Below are 22744 nucleotides of genomic sequence, written 5' to 3' on the forward strand. Positions count from 1 at the left end.
ACGGTAATATCATAGTCTAGTTCCAATCCTGATTGTCCCAGCTACTAGCTGTGTGGAATTAGACATGGTCTAGTTCTTTATATAAAATCATGTAAGGACAGTGCCTGGCACATAAAAATATGCACTCAATAATCTTAGTTTCCTTTTTTTCTTCTGAGATCCTATGACTTGAACTTACCTTGGAATTATACAAGTGTTTTTTTCTCTTGAAATAATGAATGTCCACATTTATGCTTAAGGTTTTTTTCCTGTACATCTAAGTCTTAAAATTACCATGTAATCAAATAATTTCAAAATTCAAAAGCTGAGAATTCCCTTACATACAAAAGTAACATAGTAAGAATAACTAAGAGAAGTGATCTATGAAAGCATAGTCGTCTAAACTGCTAAGAACAAATTATTGGGCTTTGGCTTCTCAGACAATTCAGGTATTTAGAGAAGGTAGAAAATGGGTCCCACTCTACCGCTTATCTTCTAGTTCCCCCTGAAATCCATGGAATAATCCAGCAGCAGAAATACCTCAAACTCCAGACTGAAGTACTACGGCAACTGTTCCTCTCAACCTGCTTTTATCTTAAACACAATTTAATACGGTATTAACAGAGCTCCTTAACATGCTTTATTCCTTCCGCAGCACACAAGAGCTACAGAAAGAAATAAATAGGCATTCATTTGCAATTACCAAAGTAACAAAGCTCCATCTAATCTCATTTTTACTTGTGGATCAAATGTAAATTTTACTGTTAGCACACACCTAATATTTCTTCATAATTTATGAGGAGCTGCTTGAATGGCTGAAGAACATATTCTTGACAATATTCTCCATTAAATATACTCACAGCAACTAGTCAGAATACTTTATGTGAGGTCAGAGGTAGTTGTAAATGACCAAAAATGAATTCCAAATATGTGGAACTCACGTTTGTAGAATCTTTATCATACAGTGGTGGTAAGAGGGTAAGAAAGGTCCTCCTAACGATCTTAATCCCAGCCTCAGCACTGGGTTCATCACTACCTTCTCACTCATCTTCTACCTTTCTTGAAAATGCAAATAACTCTAGAAGAGGAGAGCATCAAATTCCTAATGAGACCTTACATACTGATAAGTTTCCAGAGGAAAAAATGAATGTAGAAAGATCTGGTCTACTTCACAATCTTGTCTAGGGCCAGCCAATTCCCCATAGTTAAAAAGAGGCTTTTACATCGTTGAAAATATTTTGAAAATAAAAATAAAAATGAACACATTCTGAGAAATTTTCAGTATTAGGTTCCAAAAAATAATAGCTAATAACCGATTTATAAAAGAAGGGGGTGCCTGGGTGGTTCAGTCATTTGAGTGGCTGATTCTTGATTTTGGCTCAGGTCGTGATCTCAGGATCCTGGGATTGAGCCCTGTGTCAGGCTCTGCAATCATCGGGAGTCTGTTTGAGACTCTCTCTCCCCTTCTGCTCCTGCCCCCACTTGTGTGTGCCCTCTCTCTCTCTCTCAAATAAATAAATCTTTTAAAAAAATAAAAATAAAAAAAGAACAAATAAAAGAAGGTATCACATTGTTTCACTCTATCTCCTTTTCTTCTTAAAGATCCCATTTATCTCTGGCTTAGGAACTGGGTGGCTAGAATGCCTAAGGTGGGAAGGGGAAAGGAAAAAGGAAAGGTCACTGGTAATTAATAACAGGGAAGGACCCTAACACCTAAACTCCTAACAATGATTCCATTTCCATTTTTTCTCTGTCATTTCAAAGTCACAATGCTTAAAACACATGTCAAAGTTCAAGTTCAGAGACTTTAAAAATTTAAAAGAAGGCTTCTTCCCTTTAGATTGAATGGTCATACCAAGCTTTCTCAGATTGTCCAGAAGGGCTTGCTTTTCTGATCTTCATAAAGTAACTATGAGAATTCAGTATTGGATAAGAAATTCACTTGACTTCATTAGAAGCTCACTTGTGATTAAAACACCCTTGTATTCTCAAAGCTACTTCACCTTTACCCTAATTGTCTGGCAAGAGTATTAAATGCTGTTAAAGTGAAATAAACCATTTAAGTTTTGAAAGACTATTTTAATCACAAATTAATAAATCATTGATAAGATGAACATAAGAAAATTTAAGACATTAAGAATTCCTTACCTGTTGTACAAATTTCTGATCAATGTATCGCTTTGCAATGCTAGGCTGGAAATCAGGGCTCTCCAAAAATCTTAAGAAGAATTCATAAACCAACTATGAAAGAAAGCCAAATAAAAACTAAGACGATGCCTAAAAAATTTTACCCAAATTTATCCCTTCATACCAAACATACCTCCTCTACCACCCTAGGAGGGAGATTTCCAACCTCATTAGAAAACGTGATGAGTTGGTAGCAGTTTTTAAGAACTAAATATATATTCACAATTTGGCCTCCTAAGCTAGTAAATTGGGGGATTTATTGCTTCATATCACTTGTTGAAACTGAAATTACAGGAGTTAGAAAATAAAAACAACACCTATAAAATATTTAACAAAGAAAGACTATTTTGCAGTCCATACTCACTGGGAACGTGTTCTTTCTCCAGTGGACTCCTAACCCACCCAATTTAATCTCCAGAGTTCTTTAAATACAGGATCAGAAACCTCCAGATAAGAATACACTGGATTGTAAGGGGTAGTGTATCACTAACAATAAAAAGCAAAAAACTTCACATCTTTCTATACTATAGTGGGAAAAAATTAAATCAAAACCAGCATGCCTTATTTACATTAGGGAAGTAATGAACTAAATTATGTAAGTTCAGGGTTTGGGAAGGAATGTCTGTTTACCACAGCGAATAAACTAGAAGTCACAGCAGGGTATCTACTTAAAAAGTGCCAAGCATCTTGGGGTACCTGGGTGGCTCAGTTAAGCATCCGACTCTTAGTTTCGGCTCAGGTCATGAGCACAGGTCGGGAGACTGAGCCCTTCACTGGGCTCTGTGCTGGGTGTGGAGCCTGCTTCCCCCTACCCCCAAACCCCCTCGTCCTCTTAAAAAAATAATATACATTAATACATATAAATATATATATGAGTGCCAAGCATCTTAAAAGTAATAGGAAATGTTCACTTGCTGTCAAAATCAGAGTCAAAAGCAAGGTTTAGGGCGCCTGGGTGGCTCAGTCAGTTAAGCGTCTGCCTTTGGCTCGGATCTATGATCTCGGGGTCCTGGAACTGAGCCCTACGTCCAGCCCCCTGCTCGATGGGGAGCCTGCTCCTCCCTCTCCCTCTGTCCCTCCCCCCTCCACCCCGCCACTCATGCTTTCTTCTCTCAAATAAATAAAATCTTAAAAAAAAAAAAAGGTTTAGTTTAACTCACCTCCATCAACCTCCATCACACCTACATCTATCTTTTAAGAAAGGAAAATACACTAAAGTTTTTTTTTATTATAACCTAACAGCTATAAAATGCAGAAGTATAGCCCCAAATGTGCCTTCATTTATTAGCTATCAAACAACATATTAGTCTAGTGCCCTAAAAATAAAAAAGGAAGATTACGTCCCAAAGTAAAAACAGTCATTCAATAAACATTTAGGTAGGCCACATACAGAAGGGAGGGGAAAAAAAAAAAAAAAGATCGCTACACTAAATGCACAGACATTACAACACCCAAAAAAGCATTACCAGATCTGGGCCTTATCATTCACCACAGAATAACAAATTTTTACTTCTATGAGTTCCATAATATTCTAAGCCTAACAACAGTTTTGGGAGCTGAATAAAGGTTGTTTTTGTCTGACACATCTTTCCCCAATTATCCAAAGGAGTGATGCTTATCTGGTCTAATTATCATCTAACTTTTAGTTGTTAAGTATGACATTATAACACAAAAACAGAAATTGATATCAGTTTTTATTTATAAATAATCTTCTAATCAACCAACTATACAAATAATTTTGCTTTGGATTGCACACATGCAAAAAGATAAAAAATTTAGCAGAGTCCTCTGAAGAGTTAGTACAGTCTCATGGACTACTACGGAGTTTCACCGGCACAACCTACTCCGTGCCTATTTTTCACGTCCAATACTGGCCTACAGCGATATTGTGATATAAGAAAATATATACTTGGTCTTCATCTCTGGTTACTGGCACAGAGCTCCTAAAATCCTTGGAATTTCCTGAGAGATAAGGGGTAAGAGATGCAGTTCTTGTTATTTATAAGAAGCCCCTTTCAAACACGCCTGAGTTTAGGTTAATGTGGTAACTCCAGGAGGATGAAGCCTGGTTATCACAGGAAACAATGTGATAATGAGAGGGTTGAAACTTTCAGCACTCCCCATCCTCCAGGGAGGGGAGAGAGGCTAGAAACGGAGTTCAATCACCACTGGCCAGTGACTTAATAAATCCTATTCACCTACTGGGACCACCATCAAAATCCTCAACAAAGGGGTCTGGAGAACTCCCAGGCTAGGGAACATATCAAGGTGCTTGGAGGGTGGTACACATGGAGCCCCTTCTCCATACCTTAACCTATGCATCTCTTTCATTTGGCTGTTCCTGAGTTGTATCCGTTATAATAAACTGGTAAGTAACAATAAGTGAAGTGTTTCCCTGTGTTCTATGGGCAGTTATGGCAAATTATCAAACCTGAGGAGTGGGTGGTGGGAACCCCAGACTTAGAGCCAGTCGGTCAGAAGTACAAGAGGCCAAGACTCATGACTGCCATGTGAAGTGGGACATGGTCTCCTGGGACTGAGCCCTTAACCTGTGCATCTGTAGTTAACTCTGGATCATTAGTGTCAGAAATGAATAAATTATAGGACACCCAGTTGGTGTTCACAGAGAAGTGGTGAATTTCTTGGTGTGGAAAATCAACACATTTGGTGTCAGAAGTGTATGCATAGACGAAATAAGTTTTCTTTTTAGCTACGTATAGTGTGAACAGATACTGGGCACTGTATAGCTCCAAAAAAGCTTTCACTTGTTAGGGAGAGAAGAGAAAACTAGAAGCATATAAAATGGTATATATACAAAAATTATACGGCACAGGGGCACCTGGTTGGCTCAGGCAGTTGAGCACCTGACTCTTGATATCAGCTTGGGTCATGATCTCAGGATCATGAGACTGAGCCCCATGTTGGGCTCTGCACTCAGCAGGGAGTCTGCTTGAGCTTCTCTCTCCCTCTGTTCCCCCCTGCCCCCAGCTTGTGTTCTAAATAAATAAAATCTTTAAAAAATTATATGGGACAGACTATGAATGGAGGAGACGTTTAGAAAAGAGCTGTATCACTGTGGAATAAAGTCAGTAAGAAAAGTTTTAAGGAGGGGCGCCTGGGTGGCACAGCGGTTAAGCGCCTGCCTTCGGCTCAGGGCGTGATCCCGGCGTTGTGGGATCGAGCCCCACATCAGGCTCCTCCGCTATGAGCCTGCTTCTTCCTCTCCCACTCCCCCTGCTTGTGTTCCGCCTCTCGCTGGCTGTCTCTATCTCTGTTGAATAAATAAATAAAATCTTTAAAAAAATAACAAAAGAAAAGTTTTAAGGAGGACTTGCAACCTGAACCCTACATTTGATTTGATTTTGGATAAGCCAAGAAGAAAAAGGGCTTATTATAGAAAGGCAGGGCATGTCCTGAGAAGCAGATGTGTAGGGTATAGGTTGGTGGGTATGGAATCAGAGACTCAGAATCTTTATGCAGATCCCTAGTTCAGTGGAAGTAAGATTTGTGGTAAGGTGGGACCAGGTTATACATGAGTCAAGTATGGCATGCATTAGCCTATATACTCTACCTCTTAAGATCTGCATGAGATATATAGTGCTTAAGGCTTAATACTATTAAGAGTAATCACATGTCTTTTGGGAGACTTGTATGTCATCAGCTGAATCCTCTATTAGTTGAAACCTATGCCTATCACAGATACCACATTATTATTTCTTACATAGTTTTCATCTCCATCATTTACCTGACACAGTGAACATTAAGTGACCAGTCAAGATTAACAGCAAACTGCTTTTATGCAGCCAACTTAGCACCGCTGAAGAGATGAAAACAAAAGGTTATCTAATAAACACATGCCTGAGTAATGTCAAACAGAAGTAAACACTAATGTACAGAGCTGCAAGTCTTCAAGATGGCACAATTAAGACTATGCTTCTATAAACTAGTACCCTGTCCTCACTGTCACTCTCTCTATACTCTTTATCCTGCATTACCTTTTTTTGTTATATTTATCATACCCTGACATAGTATTATTTATTATTTTCCACTAGAATATAAAAGATTTTGCTTATTAGTTCAATACTTTACCCCCAATATTTAGAACAATGCCTTAACAGAATATTTACTGAATGAATAAAATCATAGTTGTGCAGAGACTGTTTCTGAGTAATTACCGAAGTTTCTCTATATTCTTCTATATGAAGAAATAATTTGCTCTAAGAATCTAAGAAACAGTGCTACAAAGAACTATAGATACTTTTAGCAATGGATTCATTTCTCTAGTAAACTGGCAAACTTCACATATGTTCAATGTATGGCTGGTCCTCCTACTTCTGTGAACCAAAAAAATACCCTAAAAGATAAAAAATAAGTACAAAATGTAAAAAGTAACTAAAAACAGGTAAACTTACCACTCTAATGACCATGTCTTTCCTAAGGTAGTTAAAATATATAAAATTCTGATCTTCACACCTTACACAGTAAAAGACTTTAGAAGAAGGTACAGCAAAAACCACAGATGATTAAAGTATCTGAAAATAAGATCTATACAAAAAGCTAAAGGAACTGGAAATGTTTGGCCCAGAGGGGCAATAAGACTAAGAAGCAACTTTAACGAACCGTATATACACAAAAGGCTCTCTTCAAGGAATATGGTGGACCAATATTTTCCAAACTGTATTAAAAGAAAACTAATTAAAATTTTTTTTTAAGATTTTATTTGTTTGTGAGAGAGAAAAAGAGCACAAGCAGAGGGAGCGGCAGGCAGAGGGAGAAGCAGGCTCCCCGCTGAGCAGGACCCTGGGATCATGATCTGAGCTGAAGGGAGACAATCCACTGAGCCACCCAGGCATCCCAATTTAAATGGGTTTTAAAATCGATTTAATAGATGAAAGAATTCATGTACGGCTTAACATACACTGAACTAAATGTGCCTGAACACTGAAGCTAAAAGCTACTTGAGTGTGAAGGTGTATACTGTAAAATGTACATGTATATGTTCCCAGTTTAAATTTCTAATTGTAGAGAGAGGTCACAAAGAAGAGTTTCTAGTCCCTAAAATACAGGTTATTCCTAAAAAGGTCTATGTTTTAGTCAGTACCCTACATAATTACATCATAAGTATCTGTGCCACTAAAGAAAATAACTAATAAAAGAAAATTAAAATACTATATAATCTGCCTGTATTCCAAGCTAATACAGCAGCCAAGCCTCCCTAATTATCTAAAAGTCAGTATACAGAAAGTTATAATCTTGTTTGTCCTCAATAAATACAAAGCAGTAATACTTACGAAAGAAAATAAAAAATAATTTATAACTGTTAATAACACATTATACCATATAATATTACATTTTGTAAATTAAAAGATGACCAGTCACCTACTACTAAAACGGTTTTTCTTTTGTTCCTTTTTTCTTTGTTTCTTTATTTCATTTATTGCATTTTTCCATTGCTCGTTAGTATTTCCATTACAGTGTGGAAAAAAAGTAAAAACAAACTATAAATTAGCACATTTTTTAGGAAATTCATGAACAGGGTTGGGGAAACAAAATTTTGAAAGGTTTGAAATTACTTGTGATTATTCCCCTCTTTAATTTAATGATTATTTTTCATCCTATCAAATCAATTTCTAAAATCAAGTATCTGATAAGCTGAATGTAAAATGTAAACTTCTAATACAGAACAAAAAATTCCAGGTGAATTGATTTAATAAAGTACAATAACAAAAGAAGAACTTTCATTGAGCAAATTTCCTCAGTGCTACAACTGTCTACAATCTCATTTATCAGAACAGCTCTAATATTCCACCCTAAAAAAAAGATGATTAAATAATGATGTAGCAACTATATTCTGACAGATCCTGTAGATCAGTTCACTCAGCATTTAGTAGTTTCTGATGGCCCTAGACCATTTAATTGCCAAATTTTAGAAGTGTATACTAAATTTAGTTAAAAGAAAGATTTTTAATTATAAACATATATATCTAGGGCAGAGTCTTTTCATTGGGGTCATGGATGTATGAAAATTTCTTGTGTGTCTCTGTGTATTCTGTCTTGGGAGAAAACCCATTTTTTAAAAACTGTATTTTGAAAGCAACTCACCATCCACCTACTACAATGTTAAGAACTGCTAGTGGCAGGGAATTCAAATGAAACTTCAAATCATACCGGGGAAAAATAGAAAGCATATTGTTTGTTTGGCTGAATTTTCACTGTTAATTTCCATGAGCATATAAAAATATCTTAATGGAGATACTATTTTTAGAAATTCAAAGACTGAGGAAACTTTTTCAGATTATCCAACTACATGTGATTAAAAAAGATATAACTTACTAGCTAATGAGAATTTCATGCTTTTAAAACCTTTGCATTATTAAATATAGTATCATTAATTTTATATCAACTATGGTCTCAAATTTCACATGAACTGGTATATGATGCTATTAAAAAAGTTTTCCGCTTCAGATTTTCTAGTTCTTTAAGCTCTAATGTGCTGATAAATCTTAAAATTTTTATCAGCTTTTGCTAATCTTAGGATTCCTCTTTCACTTTATTTAGATATGTATATGCTAGACAGAATAAATGAGGCAGACTATTGTTTAGTGTCCCAAAGAGCACAGAATATTATAAATTTCTTTCTCCTGTATTTTAAAATAAAATGGAATGACCACTAAAAATGTAAGTCCTGGCAAAATAAAAATGAACAATGTAATCGGAAGTAACAGCTAGCACATATAAAGCAGGGTTTCTCTCTACCTCCCAGAAACTATATAAAAAATAGCTGATGTTGCTGATTATCCATCCTATTGCCATTAAAAAATATCATTTTTCATTTTACTCAACACAGACTCTCTCCTCCAATGATTCTAGCCTGTGGCAGGCATTGTTGGTTGACTAATATAGTACCCATTCCCTTCCTCTCACCTGTCTCTCATACTGTCAGTCTGCCTTACAACTAGAGGAATCAAAAAAGGAAAAAGGGAATGGAAATAAGAAAGATGAACAACAGTCCAACAGAATAAAAAAGGAGATTAAAAAAATAAGACTTCAAGAGAAAGTAAGAGACACAGAGAACCAAAGAAGAGCCAACATATGAATAGCTGGCATCCCCAAAGAAGAAAAACAAAGCAGTGCAACAAAAGAAACATTAAAAACTATTACTGAAAAAAACTTTTCAGAAATAAAAATAAAAGTTGACTTTTATAGTGAAAGAGTACTATTCAACTGAGAACATTTATCTAGAAAAATCAACACTTGTGTATGACCAGTAAAGCACTTGGCCATTAAAGGAAAAACATCCTTTAGGTGTCCAAGCAAAAACACCCAAGTCTTTATATAAGGAAGGAAAATCAGACTGAAATCAGAAGACAACGGAATAACATATTTAAGGTACCTTAGGAAAGATGAATCAAGGATTTCATAACAAATCAGGTTGATCTTTAGAAATTAAAGCTACACACAAATTGCTGTTGTACATGCAAAAACTCAGGGAATAATATTTCCACGAGTTCCTCTCTAAAGAATGAGCTCCAGGGGCACCTGGTTGGCTCAGCTTGAAGAGCAATTTACTCTTGATCTCAGGGCTTGTGAGTTTGAGCCCCACACTGGGGTATAGATTACTTAAATAAATAAAAACTTAAAAAAAAAAAAGAATGAGCTCCAAATTACCAATTAATGATTAGAGGAACTCTGACATACAGATTGATGGTAAAATTAAATATATTACCCGTAGAACTAATAAAAAGCAATGGCCATAAGGGTAACAGAATAGTAGTATACAAGAGTTACACATTCTAACCATGCAAGTATTATACAAGAATAAAAATATAAAGTTGAGGGAGGGGATGGAGAAGAGTGAATGGAAAGCAGAAGTTCTGAATTGCTATATAGGTATTTACTGTGAGAGTAAATGCATTATTTACATTAGATGCTAGGTAAGTAGGAAATGGGAGAAGAGACTACTTGATAATTTCAGTATTGTTCATTCTAGGGAACCAATAAATTAGCTATCAGAGAAAGAACCAAGGGTATCATATATCATATAAAGGTATCAGCATAAAGTTAACAATAAAAACAAAATTATACTTCTTCCCACATACCAAAAGTACTTATCTTTTAAGAAACCAAGGGAAGAGAAAACAGTATAGTTTTAAAAACTGTGCTAGTTTCTGTGCATACATTATCTCATTCAATCCTTATACAATCCTGTTTTATTCCAGTTTTATAAAGGAGGATACAGAGAAGTTAAACAGCTTAACCAGGTCATACAGGTAGAAAAAGTATAAAAACTGGGATTTAAGTAGAGGTCTGTCACCAGAATCACTTCCATTTCATCAGGCTTTGTAATGATAATAATTCTCTTGTTAGATTTTGTATATATAAACTTTGGTTTTATTTAAGGCATATCCATACCTATATAATTATACCTTTAAAAACTCACTTATGAGGGCTAAAAAAGAAAAAGTATGGCTAGTTGAATTATTTGGAAGATTTAATTTACTGGTGTTACAATGAAGCTAAGAAGGTATGAATTAAGCCTCATTAAGAACTGGTATGCATTTATTTTAGGGCCACAGACTATATTTAAGAGAGGCACTAAAGCTTTTAAAAATTTAGAGCAAGTACTCTGGAGTAATACTTGAGTTGTAAACCTAATTTGGCCATTTATTACTTTTATAATCTTGGGCAGGGTTCTTAATCTCTTTTATCTTCACGTGAGCTTATCTATAAAATGTAAACAATATTTTTGAAAAATTTTTTATTTAAATTCAATTTAGTTAACATATAGTGTATTATTAGTTTGGCAGAATTTGGTGATTCATCAGTTGCATATAACACCCAGTGCTCATTACGTCAAGTGCCCTCCTTACTGCCCATCACCCATCCCTCTATCCTAAAATGTGAATATTATGGTGTTACCAAAAGGATTAAATGAGATAATGTATATAAAGCAGTTGTCACTATCTCTGAAACACGTAAGTGCTCAATAGTTATTCGTATTGCTATAATATAATTCGCTAATCATGATCAGCAGTCTTATAAATGAGTACCATTGGTTATATATAGACCTATTCATTAAATTCTCTAGAAAAACATATCATTGTGCTTGCCTGCAGATTTTAGGTCATTAATATTATTTTTAAAATACAAAATTTATTTGAAGCATTAAAGGCAAGAGTCCTTTGAGCTTTTACTTTCTCCTTCAGAGCCTTGCTTAAAAATAATAAAGTGTCATTTGAATATTCTCAGAGTATTTTAGCTAGACAACTGGGGAACAAAAATCAATGATCACAAAGACTAGATATAAATAAAAACATGTGCAAAAGAAACACTATACACATGTGCGTACAATACTTTATGGCTATAGTGGATTCTCTGTAACAGTCTGTAAGTAGTGTAGGATGATCTACCCTGAATTCTACCTGAAGAGTGCTAGTTACTAAAGTATGAACTGAGGTAGTGCCAATGTGATTCTCCTGAGTGAACCCTAGATGACATTACATTAAAGCCACATATTTGAGGGTATGTTTGAATGACGCAGTTAGAGCTAGACAGAAACAGGGAAGGTTTAATGGAAGAATTGGTCCTGCCTATATAAGTTTTTATTACCAATTTTCCAATTACATCTGAGGTGTGAACTGTCACATAATGGCATTTAGGTCAGGAAGACACCCCTCCCTCAGTCTCAATTAAATAGACATGCTCCAGATAAGAGACTTCTGAATGGCAGAGTGAGGACTTCAGTGAACTTGCTGACCCACAAAAGCAACCCAAAACAATCTGAGCTGGCATAAGAAAGAGTAAGTGAATGTGAAGGCAGATGAGTAGAGATTATCCAGGGGCGTCTGGTGGGGGGGGGGGCTCAGTAGGTCAAGAGTCTGCTTCTGGCTCAGGTCATGATCCCAGGACCCTGGGGTCAAGCCCCACGTCGGGCTCCCTGCTCAGCGGGGAGTCTGCTTCTCCCTCTCCCTCTGCCCCCTGCTTGTGCTCTCTCTCACAAATAAATGAATAAAAATCTGAAAAAAATTCATTAAAAAAAATACATCATAAGGGGAATGCAAACTAGTGCAGCTGCTGTGGAAAATAGTATGGAGGTTCCTCAAAAAATTAAAAATAGAACTACTATATTATCCAGTAATTATATTACTGGGTATTTACCCAAAGAATATGAAAACACTAATTTGAAAAGATATATGTACCCCAATGTTTACTGCAGCATAATTTACAACAGCCAAATTATGGAAGTAGCCCAAGTGTCCACTGATAAATGAATATGGATAAAAGAGATGTGGTGTGTGTGTGGAATATTATATCCCCCCCCTCCACACACACACACAGTGGACTATTACTCAGCCATAAACAAGAATGAAATCTTGCCATTTCAAACAACACGGATGGATCTAGAGAGTACAGTGCTAAGTGAAATAAGTCAGTCAGAGGAAGACAAATACCATATAACTTCACTCACATGTGGAATTTAAAGAGGAAAACAACAGAACAAAGAAGAAAAGAAACAAACCAAAAAATAGACTCTATAAATAATTATAAAGAACAAACTAAAGGTTACCAAAGGGGAGGTGGGTGGGGGGAATGGCTGAAACAGATGAAGGGGATTATGAGTAAACTTATCACAGTGAGCACTGAGTAATATACAGAAGTGTTGAATCACTACACTGTATACCTGAAACTAACATAACACTGTATATTAACTATACTGGAATTAAAATTTTTAAAAAAACATAAGGAAGAGAATACATTTGCAGTACTGTATTTATCAAACAAAATTTGCATATAAGTAGACCCATGCAGTTAAAACTCATGTTGTTCAAGGGTCAACTATACATAAATAAATATGACAGCATAAACGTATTTTATTTATAACTAATTTATTCTATTGCTCTACAAGACAACCACATAAAGCAATAATTACAAAACTGTATTGGTGGGCATGTATAAAGGTCTAATTCATGGGGCACCTGGTTGGCTTAGTCAGTTAAGTGTCTGACTCTTGGTTTTGGCTCAGGTCATGATCTCAGATTTGTGAAATTGAGCCCTGTGTCTGGCTCCCCACTCAGTGGGGAGTGTGCTTCCCCTCTCCCTCTGCCCACCCCCATGCTCTGTCTCTCTCTCAAATAAATAAATCTTTAAAAAAAGAAGATCTAATTTGTATGACAATAATACCACAAATAATACCACCAAGGAGGTAGGGGAGGCAATGGAGGTATACTGGACCAAAATTTTGTATATTATTGAAATTAAGTTAGTATTCAACCAAACTAGATTGTTTTAAGATGCTAACTGTAATCCCCAGGGTAACTACTAAAAAAATAAAAAATACAGTTCAAAACAAAACAAAACAAAACAAAGGTAAGGATGCCTGGGTGGCTTAGTTGTTTAAGCATCTGCCTTCAGCTCAGGTCACGATCCTAGGGCTCTGGGATCAAGTCTCGCATTGAGCTCCCTGCTCAGCGGACAGCCTGCTTGTCCCTCTGCCTACCATTCCCCCTGCTTGTGCTTTTTCTCTCTGACAAATAAATAAAATCTTCAAAAAAAAAAAAAAAGGAATTAAAATGGTACCTTAGAAAATAACTGTTTAATACAAAAAGTGGTCATGGAGAATAGAGAAACAAAATGGCATGAAACAGAAAATTGCAAAATGGCAGATGTAAATCCTATCTTATCTGTAATTACATTAAATGTAAATGGATTAATCATTCCAATCAAAAGGCAGAAACTGTCGAAACTAACTAAAAAAACATATCCAACTTTTACAAGACACAATTTAGACTCAAAGAAACAGATTAAAAGTAAAAGGGTGAAAAAGATGTATCATGCAAACAGTAACCAAAAGAGAGGTGGAGTGCCTATACTAATATGAGACAAAATAAACTTGAGAAACTTTCTAGAGTTACAATGATAAGCACATCCAGATGGAAGATATAACAATTATAAACATAAGCAGCTAACAACAGGGCCCCAAAATACATGAAGAAAAACCTGACAGAATTGGAGAGAAATATATAATTCAGCAACAATAGCTGGAAACTTCAATATCTCACTTTCAATAATGGATAGAAGTAAATAAAAGATCAAAACAAGGAAATGGAAGACTTGAACAACCTTACAAACCAATTAGACCTAACAGATTTCTACAGAACACTCTACCAACAACCACAGAACACACATTCTTCTCAAGCACACATGAAACATTCTCCAGAATATACTATATGTGAGGTCCTAATACAATCCTCAATGAACTTAAAGGACTGAACTAAATGAACTCAATCCTCAATGAACTTAAAGTATATTCTCCAACTACAATGAAATAATTAGAAATCAGTAATAGAAAGAAACGTGGTGGTCAAAAATATGTAGAAATTTAACATATTCCTAAATAATAAAGAAGAAATCACAGGAAAATTAGAAAATATTTGAGGTGAATGAAAACAAAAACACAACTTATCAAAATTTAATGGGAAACATTTTAAAACAAAAACTGGTACGTGACTGGTCATAATAGCTCTTGTTACAATAAGCCAAAACATCCATTAACTGATTAATGGATAAATAAAATATGGTGTATCCAGAAAATGAAATATTATTCACCCATTAAAAAGAATGAGGTATGGACACACGAGACAACATTGCTGAACCTTGAAAATACTATGTTAAATAAAAGAACCCAGACACAAAAGGCCACATATTATATGATTTCACTTATATTAAATATTCATAACAGGCAAATCCATAGAGCCAGAAGGCAGATTAGTAGTTGTCAGGGATTGTGGGGTTAGGAGAATGGGAAGTGACTGCTAATGTGAAGGGGGCTTCCACTGGGGTAATGAAAAACTTCTAGAACTAGAAATGGTGATGGTTGCACAGCACTGTGAATGTACTTAATGCCACTGAACAGTACACTTTAAAATGGTTTAAATGATAAAAGTGTATTTTATCACAATAAAAAAGTAAAAACATTTTGGGAAAAAGAAAATAATGATAACACATACTAAAAGTCAAATATTTTAAATAGACACTCGGATCTAAAAACCACCATGATTTCAGCAGAATATCATAAATGCAAAAATTATCAATATATAATATGTTTCATACTTGTATGTGAGGCCAAGAGGCCTCAAGCGTGGGTTCATCCTCTTCTGGATCAAAATCTGGATTATCACTTGGAGGAAGAGTACGGAAGATATTAGCACTGATCTGTAAAGAAAAAGAAATTTAGATTTATATTCCTTGCTGTATAATTAGATTAAACAATGTAAATGAAATAGTTTAAAGATAACTTTAAGGAAAGAGTTAAGTTGTGACTACAAGCCTAGTTCAAAACCTATAAACCTCATCAAGATATGAAGAAGGCAGGCATTTGTTTCTCTTTTCTCTAATCCATAACTGACTTCTTCAGATGCCAACCTACTAAAGATTACAGATTTCTTCTGGATTCCTCCTTCCTTATATTACAAGTTGTTCTTTCCAAGTTTTGCTTAACAGAAAAAAAAAAAAAAGGAGGGGAGGGGATTATGGGGGGAAAAGCATAAAGATCCTAACTCTACCTATCTCTAACTTGATCCTCTTCATCTTTCCACAATTCCCTCCATATTCTAATCCAGCCATTTACTTACCTTACAATACGAAAGAGTTTGAGAAAAGATCTCCATTCCTATACATACACACCACACTAAGGAGAGGAGTGGGAGGCAGAATACTTTCACTGCTATTACAGATATAGTTTATAATACCCCATTGGTGATTTAATGTATTTCATCTACTCTGAGCCTTTTTAAAAAAAAAAACATTAATCTCTCTGAAATCAGGATGTGAGATTCTTCATTTCAGATTCAATGAAATACAATAGTTATAATTTTGTCATTCAACTGTCTCAGCAGCAAGGTAAATTTCACATCTTTTTTTCTCTAACAAAGTTAGACTGTGGTGCTAACTCACAATTCTTTGAAGAATGATGAACAGACTGAGAGACTACATGGCTTAGTAAACATTTAAAGCCATACTAATAAGGACTGGTCACCTGAAATAAACTATTTATGGAGTAAAGGATGAGACAAGAGCTGTTTGGTGGTGCAAGCAAATCTCCAACTGTTCTTATGAAGTGGCATCTATGGTCAGCCAAAGAACTGCTAACAGTCAACTACTAGAACCATAAGACTTAGAAAGTAATAACCTAGAATTTGATCTGTTAGAACTCAACATTAAGGCAGAACCAAAAGTTTGATGGATATCAATTTCTCAAAGAATGGCAGAAAGTCACAGACAAAACTTCAAAGGGAAATATATCCCAGAAGAGGGCATAATTTGCCTTTGACATCATACTTACTATTGGTAGTAAAAGAAAAAAAAATAACCTTCTAGCCACCAACAAAAGTAACTGTATATAACAAACATACATAAGAGCTTTACAGGGCCAACAGGGTGAGCTGGCTTCACACTTACCTAGAAATAAAGTACCCGGAAAAAAAAAAAAAAGACGACAAACACACACACCTTTTTTCTTGGGGAAAGAAATTAAATTCCAGAATTTATTATTACATAGCAAATTACAGAATAATTTGACTCAAATATTTGAGCATTTTCAATATGCAAATATTTAAGTCACTTCAATATCCAAGTCAGTAACTTTAAGTAATCTCTATACCCAACATGGTACTCAAACTCATAAGTCTGACATCAAGAGTTGCACGAACTACCCACTAAGCCAGCCAGGCACCCCCTCCTCAAGTCAGTACATTTACAGAGATAAAAATAAAGTATCTTTTTCAGTATTTTCAAAATTCATGAATACTAACCATTTGGAATCAGTAAAATAGAAATACTGTTTTCCTCTGAACATATTTTAATGATAAACGCAAAACAAAAAACAAAATAAGTTTATCAGTATTCAATATTTCCGTTTTCAAACGGTCACTTTTTACTGTCTATGAGAGTTTCGGAAACCAATTTTATTTTGATCAATGTTCTCTGGAACAGCTAATCTTTTAAAAATTCTTTAAGGCTTTTATTTTCATTAAAAAAAAAAACACAAAATTTTCTAGTACAGAGTGATGAAAGAAAACTAGTATAATAGGGCCAAATTTAACTACATTTTGTTCTTCCCCCAGAACATATATTAGGCAAGGGGAAGGAAATGAAGACAAGTACAAATTATACTTGCTATAACCTTCTATACCCGGGTAACATTTAAGCTTCAATTATGTACTCAGTGACTCTCTAATTACTCCAACTAAATTTTTTGTATTTTGTTACTATGCACCAAAATACAAAAGTCACAAATCCTAAACAAATTTCTACTATTTGATGGAGAATAAGGTTGAATTATTAATAAACAATATCCTAAACAACCTTACTTTAATAAAGTTAGCAGTAATTTATATTTCAGAGATTTCATACACTTATTTATGTTACTTAACTTTTTAAAGGTCCCGAGTTTTTATCAAAATTCAAGTGTTATAGACTCTATAAATATATTAAAATATTTTAAATAAATATAATTTTTTAGATCTCCTTTACCCAACTACTGAAATGTAGAGAATCCCATAGTTTTTCATTGTTCTTCTCTTCCCACTTTAGACATCCTCCCTTAGTGACAATTCAGCCCTATCATATTAATTATCTATCAGTCTGTATAATCTTAAGCCTACATCTTTCTCCTAAGCTCTGGATCTGCAATATACAATACGGCAGCCACCAGCCACTGTGTCTTATTGAATTTTCAGACTATTATAAGCAATGACACCATCACTAGAATGGATGGATAATCTTTCAAATGAACTACTTTAAAAACATTTTGAGTACGTTGATTATTGCTCATTTATTAAAAATCAGCCCCAGTAATTCATAATTACACCTTAGATCTTACTTGAATTTATATAAATCTTACCATTTTTACTATATCAGAATACGCTGATTCAACAATTACACCACGATTAGTTGAAACATACTCAACCAGTTCATTCAGTGTTGCTCTTTTAATTTCTTTGCTCTTCAAGTCTGAAACAGAGTCCATGAAATCAAACAGTATACAACACTGCTGCAACTTCTGACAGAAAAGCTCTTGTTGTTCATTGGAAGTGGCATCTATAAATAAAAATAAAGAAAAACTTAGAAATAACCTACCCAGAAACTACCTTTAATATGCCTATTAATTTTATAGGAGCTATTCATACACATAAAGCTTCTCTCAAAAATCTAGTGAGGAAAAAAAAATCTACTGAAAAATTCATCCATCTAATCTCATCATTCATGCCAGAAACGAGGAAACATAATGGACTTTTCCTTCTCTCTCACTACCCATAATCAATCATTAAATATTACGGATTCTGTTTCTTTAACATATCTGGAATCATCCTTTTCTTGTCATTCCCACTGCCATTTTAATACCCTCATCATCCACCATCTAGATACAAAAGTGATATCCTAACTGCTCCTCTTGCCTGTTCCCGTAACTACTACAACTCCTGATTTATCTTCTAAACAATCTCAAAAGCTAAAATCTTGCTAAAAGGAGAATCAATCTGATCACACTCAATACTTTCCAATGATCCTCCCAAAATTACAAATTGAAGCTCAAACTCCTCAGAATTGTATACAAAATTCAGCTGTCTACTGTCAACAATCATCTCTCAACACTTTCCAGCACGTACCCTCACTTTGGTTAAATCATATTCCCTGCAACTTGCCAAGATTTTACAGTTTCCTCTGCATGGAATGCCCTTTCCCCACATTCCCACCCTGGGAACTCTCCCCATTTATTAGGTTTCAGCAGAAACATATTCCCCTCAGAAATGCTGTCTAAGACACTAAAGCTGATTGGTTAATCCACTTTTACCCAAATGTATCTTAGGTGTGTATCTCTACTATAACATTTATTGTGCTATATTATATGGCAATTATGTTTTACATGTACAACACTCCTAAACTATTAGGACACTAAACACAGGAAACAAGTGTGATCTTTTCTCTCTTCCTCCCCACCACCTCATATCTAGCACAGTGCCTGGTACACAACAGACATTCAGTAAACGTTTATTGTTTTACCCTCTACTTATTACAAACATATGGGCACATTATATTGATTTGATTCTAACAAATGTATTAAATCCTTTTGTTTCCAACATTTGAAAAACAGCAAAATTTCAATTCTGAACCTTCACATCTGTAAACAAGGACCTTCAATTAGCTCAATTATTTAAGTTTCTTGACTGAGATTAAATTTATTTATTTATTTATTTTTAAAGATTTTATTTATTTATTTGAAAGAGATAGAGACAGCCAGCGAGAGAGGGAACACAAGCAGGGGGAGTGGGAGAGGAAGAAGCAGGCTCATAGAGGAGGAGCCTGACGTGGGGCTCGATCCCATAACGCCGGGATCACGCCCTGAGCCGAAGGCAGATGCTTAACCGCTGTGCCACCCAGGCGCCCCCTGAGATTAAATTTAAAAGAAATCATATAGATGTCTACTATACTGATACTTAGTTTGAAAAAGTATAAGATGAATACCTCTGCTTTTTGTAAGCTTCCCAATTATGCAAAACTTATTAGATTGGGTATGTGTTATACACTAGAGAAGGGGTGATTATCTGAGCTGTAAGAATCCTTCTCAACTCATACTGTACAGGAAATCCCCACAGGTTTTCTCAGTTAGTAATACCTTTATCTATTTATAAAGATATCTATATCCTCATTATATAATTTTATATCTTTATTATAACATATATTAGATTTTTATATATAACTAAATTCCATTATAGTGATGGGGAATATAGGGAAAATAAGTGCCATATCTTTACAAGCTAACTCAGTTCTAACAGGGTTTTGTTTTTTTCCTTATGCTAAAAGCAATACAAACTCATGCAATAGCCCATTTTAATATATGGTCACTTTGTTATCCAGTCCTAATTCTCTTCTTCCTCCTGTTACCTACTCCTCAACATGAAATCACTCCTTTTCTCCAAAGGCCAATGGTTTGCTCAAACTCTTTTCCCTACCTGAAATACCTTACCAGATTTCCTCCCCTGTGTTTCCAAATCCTACTCACCCTCTAAGAATAAACTTAAATCTCACATTCTCCACAAAATTTCCCTTAGGTAGCAAGTCAGGATACAGTAATTCCTCCCTTCTCAGGACATCTACAGTACTCACAGTCTCAAACATACAGTTGAGTATGCATTATATTCAAGCTTGTATCTAACGAATATTTCTTTTATTACCCACCAAAAGATTTCAGGTTCCTCAAAGGCAAGGATCATTCACGGAACAAGGTTCCTTTTTATTTCTTTTACATCCAGCAGGGGGTGTATAAAGAGCCAACAAATACATATTGATGTTTGAAAAAACTCTTAAATTTGAGGAATAAAGATTATGCACTGTGGGTGCCTGGGTGGCTCAGTTGGTTAAGTGACTGCCTTCAGCTCAGGTCATGATCCTGGAGTCCCAGGATTGAGTCCCGCATCAGGCTCCCTGCTCAGCATGGAGTCCGCTTCTCCCTCTGACCCTCCCCCTTCTCATGCGCTCTCTCTCTCACCCTCTCTCTCTCAAATAAAATCTAAATATATATATATATATATATATACACACATACACACACACACACTGAAAAACACTATAGAATAAGTTCAAATTGGTGCTGAATATCAAAAGTGGCACAAATAGTAAACTATTACATCATGTCTATGCTTAAAGAATTTATAACAATGACCATTTTTATCAATAATCTACATTGATGGTAGATTTAAATGGATTAAATGAGATAATGATCATGAAACTGAGTACATATATTTCAAAATAGAATACAAACAGAAGGCATTCTTTTCTTACAGCACAGGCCAGAAGCCTCTGGCTAACATGTCAGAAGACACAAAATGGGGGCGCCTGGGTGGCGCAGTCGTTAAGCATCTGCCTTCGGCTCAGGGCATGATCCCGGTGTTATAGGATTGAGCCCCACATCAGGCTCCTCTGCTATGAGCCTGCTTCTTCCTCTCCCACTCCCCCTGCTTGTGTTCCCTCTCTCGCTGGCTGTCTCTGTCAAATAAATAAATAAATAAATAAATAAATCTTAAAAAAAAAAGAAGACACAAAATGATTTCTAGGATTGGCAAACGGAAGATTCAGGATTATGTTCCTTACAAAGAAAAAAAAAGTTTCATTTTCTGGGCACCTAACTCTTGAGAGTCTTCTCTAGAAAGAAATTAATGTTTTTCATAGCTTCTCTATTTAGTAATTCATTTCTTAACCTAAGGATTTAATTTATTTTTTCTCCTCCAGAACTTTATCTTAGCATTACCTAATGCTCAGATGGGATAGGTCACATCTGGATCTTCCCAAACATTAGAAATATTTAGAAATCAGTTAACATTTTAACTCCTTTGTCTCTGAGTTAAAATAGACATTTCCTTTTTTTTTTTTTTTAACATTATTTATTTGAGAGAGAGAGACACACAATGGTGCATTAGTTTCCTAAAAGCAAGCTCCCTGCTGAGTAGGGAGCCTGACTCAGGGCTCATCCCAGGACCCTGGGGCCAGGACTCAAGCTGAAGGCAGACACTTAACCGACTGAGCCACCCAGGTTCCTGTAAAATAGACATTTCCAATCCTCAATTATTTTCAGGTATTAAAGAGTAGAAAAAAATCTTTTCCCACCTAACCCTTCCTGTAAGTACATGTTCTTACTAAGCAGTTTGCTGTGCTACGTAATAAAATATAATACCACTGCTAACATTAGTGTGTCCTTCATGACAAACACAATATTAAGTATTTCATATGTGCTAATTTAACTTTCAAAGCAATCCTTAGTTCTGAAAGTTAGAGATGATTTCCTGTCTTCAAGAGATTAGAAACTGCTAGGTTCATGACATGCAACATTTTTATATAGGTCAAAAACATTTTTATAATGGTTTTCCTAGGAAGAAAAGACAATGATGGTTTTCATCAAGAAGTTATGAAATATTTTGCACTTGTAGATGTTTAATTAATGTCCCAACTCTTAGGTAACTTTCTGAAACACAATTTACACTGCATTTTCTCATAAGAAAAAAAAGAAAAGCAAAAAATATATTTTAATAGGTTGAAAAAAGATCAGACTACATTCTGGCTATATTTCATAAATATGAATAACAACCCGTGAGAAAAAGAATGCATAATAATTCTCTTTGTTAAATGTAAAAAGCATTGACAAAAATCTACATTGGCCACTTTATACTTTAACTTCACCATTACAAGAATGCTTGCAAACTCAACGATGTTTCAGTTTGGCAATGTCTAATATTTAGGCAGTAATGTCACATATTGTTCTGACTTGGTCATTTTTAGTGGGCTAATGTTAATTATCCGTTTGCCATTTTCAATGTGGATAATGTCCATTCCAATTCCTACGGTGACAGCTTCTTTGCCTGGGATTCTCTATCTGCAATATTCACTGATGTTTTCCACCAGAAGTTCACTTAGTAATTTAAAAATAAAAACACCTGTGGAAACATACAAGTTCACAGGAAAAAATCAGAACACCTTATAGTACATCATACAGCAACTGGAATGGTAGATGCACACAGAGTAATTGTTT

The 22744-nt window shown here is 35.2% G+C and overlaps 1 protein-coding gene across 1 annotated transcript in view; it reads right to left on the reverse strand.

Annotated features, from left to right (window-relative positions):
* The window catches only part of PPP2R5A (protein phosphatase 2 regulatory subunit B'alpha), a 65508-nt gene that overhangs the window by 15522 nt on the left and 27242 nt on the right, over positions 1-22744 (reverse strand). Inside the window, exons 2-4 of the mRNA XM_008701172.2 lie at positions 18068-18264; positions 15277-15378; positions 2128-2220 (exon numbers count right to left, since the gene is read on the reverse strand). Coding sequence (XP_008699394.2) covers positions 2128-2220; positions 15277-15378; positions 18068-18264 — 392 coding nt within the window. The remainder of the gene's footprint in view (positions 1-2127; positions 2221-15276; positions 15379-18067; positions 18265-22744) is intronic.

The sequence above is a fragment of the Ursus maritimus genome, unplaced genomic scaffold, assembly GCF_017311325.1.
Source record: "Ursus maritimus isolate PB19 unplaced genomic scaffold, ASM1731132v1 scaffold_2, whole genome shotgun sequence".
NCBI lineage: Eukaryota > Metazoa > Chordata > Mammalia > Carnivora > Ursidae > Ursus > Ursus maritimus.